Source organism: Borostomias antarcticus (genome assembly GCF_949987555.1).
Source record: "Borostomias antarcticus genome assembly, chromosome: 13".
Lineage (NCBI taxonomy): Eukaryota > Metazoa > Chordata > Actinopteri > Stomiiformes > Stomiidae > Borostomias > Borostomias antarcticus.
The window spans coordinates 20,019,952-20,024,514 of NC_140246.1; the positions used below are offsets into that span (position 1 = coordinate 20,019,952).

General features: G+C 50.8%; 1 protein-coding gene across 1 annotated transcript in view; it reads right to left on the minus strand.

Annotated features, from left to right (window-relative positions):
- LOC311317043 (keratocan) overlaps positions 1-2,824 on the minus strand; it is a gene marked incomplete at both ends in the record, with an annotated part of 2,875 nt that extends 51 nt beyond the window's left edge. The window contains 3 exons of the mRNA XM_084448041.1: positions 1-1,048; positions 1,296-1,564; positions 2,774-2,824. The exon at positions 1-1,048 is cut by the window's left edge and continues 51 nt beyond it. Of these exons, the coding sequence (XP_084304167.1) occupies positions 1-1,048; positions 1,296-1,564; positions 2,774-2,824 (1,368 nt within the window). The remainder of the gene's footprint in view (positions 1,049-1,295; positions 1,565-2,773) is intronic.
- Positions 2,825-4,563: the final 1,739 nt, after the last annotated feature.

Consider the following 4,563-nt stretch of genomic DNA (forward strand, 5'->3'; position numbering starts at 1 on the left):
GTCCAGCTTCCCCAGGTCGACCAGGTTGTGCTCCAGCTGCACTCTCACCAGGCTGCTCAGAGCCGGTGTGGGGCCGCCCCAGCAGAAGGCGTCCCGGGGGACCGAGCTGATCTTGTTGTGGGTGAGTGCTGCTGAGTGCAGCCCCGGGGGCAGCTGCCTGGGCACCTGGCGCAGGGCGTTGTGGCACATGTCCAGCTGGTGCAGAACTGGCAGTGTTCGGAACGCCCCAGGGGCCACTCTGGAGATCTTGTTCCTCGCCAAGCCCAAGTGTTCCAGGTTCATCAAGGCGAGGAAGGCCGCCTTGTTGATGGAGGAGATGAGATTCCCCTCCAGGTTGAGGGTTTTAATCGAGGGAGGGAGGTGGCGGGGCACCTGTTTCAGACGGTTGCCCTCTAAGTTGAGGCTCTCCAAGTGAGTAGCGTTGAGGAGAGAGTCCTTGTGCAATCCCTTGTTAGTAAGCTGGTTCGCGCTGAGATCCAGGACCAGTAGTTCAGAATTCCCAATGAAAGCCTCACCAGGGAAGCGCTTAATGACGTTCCCACGAAGGTACAGCTCTTTGATAGAAAGTGGCAGGCCTAGTGGTACTGAGGCAAGCTGATTGTGGTCCAGGCTGAGGGTACGCAGGTTCTCCAGAGGAGAGAGCACCCCAGCGGGAAGAGAGGCCGACCCGTTGCCCAGGCTGTTGTTGCTGAGGCTGAGGACCAGCAGACCGGGGCAACATTCCCAAGCAGACTCTGACATGATACTCAGCTTGTTAGCATCCAGTCGTAGCTCCTCCAAGGATGCCGGGAGGTCAGTTGGCACACTGTCCAGGAGGTTCCTGTCCAAATAAAGGCGCTTGAGGGCAGGGATCCCCTCCAATGCCCCCTCGATGGAGCCGTCTGTCAGCCTGTTGTTGCTCAGCACCAGGAACTCCATGGCCACGTACTCGTGGAGCAGATCCAGCTGTATGCTGTCGATGTGGTTGTTCATCAGGAGGATGTAGCGTGCATTGTAGGGAATGCCATATGGCACCTTGTCCACGCCTTTGTCTGAACACTGGACCACTCTGGAAAAACAGGAGGTGTCAATGGTACATAGCATACTGTAATACCGCTCAGTACAGCATTGCATATTTATATTATCATGGTGAAGAATAGCAAAGCATAGCAAAGAATAACATGGCATAGCATAAGAATGATGTATGAGACAGCGGTATACATTTTCTCTCCAATACCACCTTTGAGCATGTAAATGATACATGAAGTTTATATCTGATGTAAGCAGTTTAAGGCCACATCAGATGCTTTTCTTACCGTCCATAACAGGCACACTCCGGAGGACAGTAGTCGTCTTGGAAGTAAGGTAACTCTGTTGGTGCTGAGACTTTTTTCAACTCCTGTTTGATCTTTTTTCTTCTGTTCTCCTTGTTCAAAGCTTTGCCTTTCTTTTCCTTTTTCTTGCCTTTCTTTTGTTGCTTGCTTTTCTTTTTCTTGTAACTTTGGGCAGTGTGCTTGATGTTTGGTGTAGGCTTTGGTACTGCTGCTTTGGTGGTTGGTTGGGTGAGTTGTGTTTTAGATGTAAGCTGTGTCCATTGGGGTTTGGGTGTAGGTCTTGTCTCTAATACTTGGTGTGTAGGCTTTGGCAGAAGTGGTTTGGATGTGGGCTTTGGTAGAAGTGGTTTGGATGTGGGTTTTGGTAGAAGTGGTTTGGATGTGGGCTTTGGTAGAAGTGGTTTGGATGTGGGCTTTGGTAGAAGTGGTTTGGATGTGGGCCTTGGTAAAAGTGGTTTGGATGTGGGCTTTGGTAGAAGTGGTTTGGATGTGGGCTTTGGTAAAAGTGGTTTGGATGTGGGCTTTGGTAGAAGTGGTTTGGATGTGGGCTTTGGTAGAAGTGGTTTGGATGTGGGCTTTGGTAGAAGTGGTTTGGATGTGGGCTTTGGTAGAAGTGGTTTGGATGTGGGCTTTGGTAGAAGCGGTTTGGATGTGGCTCTAACTGTTGGTTGTGTGAGTTGTGGTCTAAGCGTGGGCCCTGTCTCTGATATTTTTGGTGAAGGCTTTTGGAGAAGTGGTCTGAGTGTAGGCTTAGCCTCTGGTATTTTGGTTGTAGGCTTTGGCACAAGTGGCTTGGGTGTGGGCTTTGGTAGAAGTGGCTTGGATGTGGGCTTTAGCAGAAGTGGTTTGAGTGTAGGCTTTGGGAGAAGTGGTTTGAGTTGGGGCACTACTGCCCTGGCTGCTGGCTGTGTGATTTGTGGTCTAGCTGTAGGCCCTGTGTCTGATACTTTGGTTGTAGGCTTTGTCAGAAGCTGTTTGAGTGTAGGTTTTGGCACGACTGCTCTGGCTGTAGGTTTTGTGAGTTGTGGTTTGGGTGTAGGTTTTGTCTTTGATACTTTGGGTGTAGGCTTTGGCAGTGCTGCTTTGGCCGTTGGTTGTGTGAGTTGTGGTTTGGGTGTAGTCTGTGGCAGCAGTAGTTCTTTTGGTGTAGATTCCTCTGGTTTGGTCTCGGATATAACTTCAGATACTTTTGGTTTGGATGCAGGTTTTAGGGTTCTGGCTGTGGAATTGATCATGCCTGGTGTGTGTGTAGGCTCAGGGTCTTTTTTGGATTTGGCAGCTTTTAGTTCTCTATTTGTGGTTTTTGTTTCCTTCACTGTGACTGAAGTTTTTATCTTCTTTGATTTGTGTGTTGGCTTTAGCTCTTTGGCTGTGGAGTTTGTCTCTTTTGGTTCGGGTGTAGTTTTAAGTTCCTTGGTTGTGGGCTTAGACTTTTTGGGTGTGGCTTTGGTCTTTTTTGCCTGTTTGCTGTTGATGGACACCTTGTCAGTTGGGCCAACTTTGACCTCCATCGCCTTAGAAACAAAACCCTCCTGTTCTCTGAGGTGGGGCTGAGGGCTTTCTGTCACATTCTGAACCTCGGTGAGATCACCTTCAACCAATGAGATGGTCTGCTCCTCTTCTTGGGCCAGGCCATGGATATGATTGACAGGTAGATCCAGAGGCTTAGAGGTGAAATCAGGTATGGGAGCAGTGAGTGAGCCAGGGATACCTTGAATGGAAGACAAAATGAATGCTTGGGAAGGGGAAGTGGGCGTGACCGGGGAAGGAGTGACATCATCCTGGGAGACGGGGGCGGGGTCAGTGGGAGGATCAAGGACTTGGTTGACATCTTGACTTGCCACTGAAGGGGCTGTGACATATTCTAATGACAGGAAGGTTGTACTAAATGGGGGTGGAGGGTCTAGATGTGTAACAATTAAATACTCCTCTTCGCTCTTATCGTCCAGATTAGTCGCAGCCAGTTGTTCGTCAACCTCTCCCTCTGGTTCCTCTCCGTCCTCTCCCCCCTGGTGTCCTTCCTCGCTCCCTCCGTCTTCTCCTTTCATTCTGTCTTCTCCGTTCATTCCGTCTTCCTGTCTCAGCTCTCTATTTTCTTCTCTCTCGTTCTTATTTTCCTGGACATCCTTAGATTCCTCTTTGGATTGTGTCTGTCCACCCTCTTGTCTGTCTGACTCTCTCAGCTCCTCCTCTTCCTCATAAAGACCAAGTCCTGCCACCAGTTGTCTCTCCTCTTCCTCAACGCCCTGCTCCTTCTTTTCATCAACCTCCTGCTCTTCCCTTTCCTCCACCCCCTCCACTCTCAGCCCGCCCTGTTTGTCAGCTACAGTTCCTCCTCCCTGCCTCTTCTCCTCCGTCTCAGGAGTCAATCCCTCCTCTGTCTTTTCTACCTCCATCCTCCTCTTCTCCTCTGTAGTCTTTCTCTCCGGAGTCAGTCCATCCTCACTCTCCTTCTCTCTCTCCCTCTTCTCTTCCTCCACCCTTCTCTCCTCCTCTGTAGTCTTTCTCTCCGGAGTCAGTCCATCCTCACTCTCCTTCTCTCTCTCCCTCTTCTCTTCCTCCACCCTTCTCTCCTCCTCTGTAGTCTTTCTCTCCGGAGTCAGTCCATCCTCACTCTCCTTCTCTCTCTCCCTCTTCTCTTCCTCCACCCTTCTCTCATCCTCTGTAGTCTTTCTCTCAGGAGTCAGTCCCTCCTCACTCTCCTTCTCTCTCTCCCTCTTCTCTTCCTCCACCCTTCTCTCCTCCTCTGTAGTCTTTCTCTCCGGAGTCAGTCCCTCCTCACTCTCCTTCTCTCTCTCCCTCTTCTCTTCCTCCACCCTTCTCTCATCCTCTGTAGTCTTTCTCTCAGGATTCAGTCCCTCCTCACTCTCCTTCTCTCTCTCCCTCTTCTCTTCCTCCACCCTTCTGTCCTCCTCTGTAGTCTTTCTCTCAGGAGTCAGTCCCTCCTCACTCTCCTTCTCTCCTTCCTTCCTCTCATCTCCTCCCTCCTTGTTTCCAGGGTAGGTCTCAGGCATCAGGTCCTGCTCCTCTCTGCTCTCGTCAGTCAGTTCTTCAACCTGACGCCCCTCCTCCTGCTCCTCCTCCTCCTCCTCGGCCATGGGAGTGTTTTTCAGCCTCTCATGTCTCCAGTCAGACCAGGGATCTGTTTCTCCTCCTGGCTCTGCGAGCTCGTAGACATCCAGCCCTGGAGAAAGAGGGAACTTAGTGTGAGTATCAATACAATCAGGTACCATCATGTTTATATCCAGAG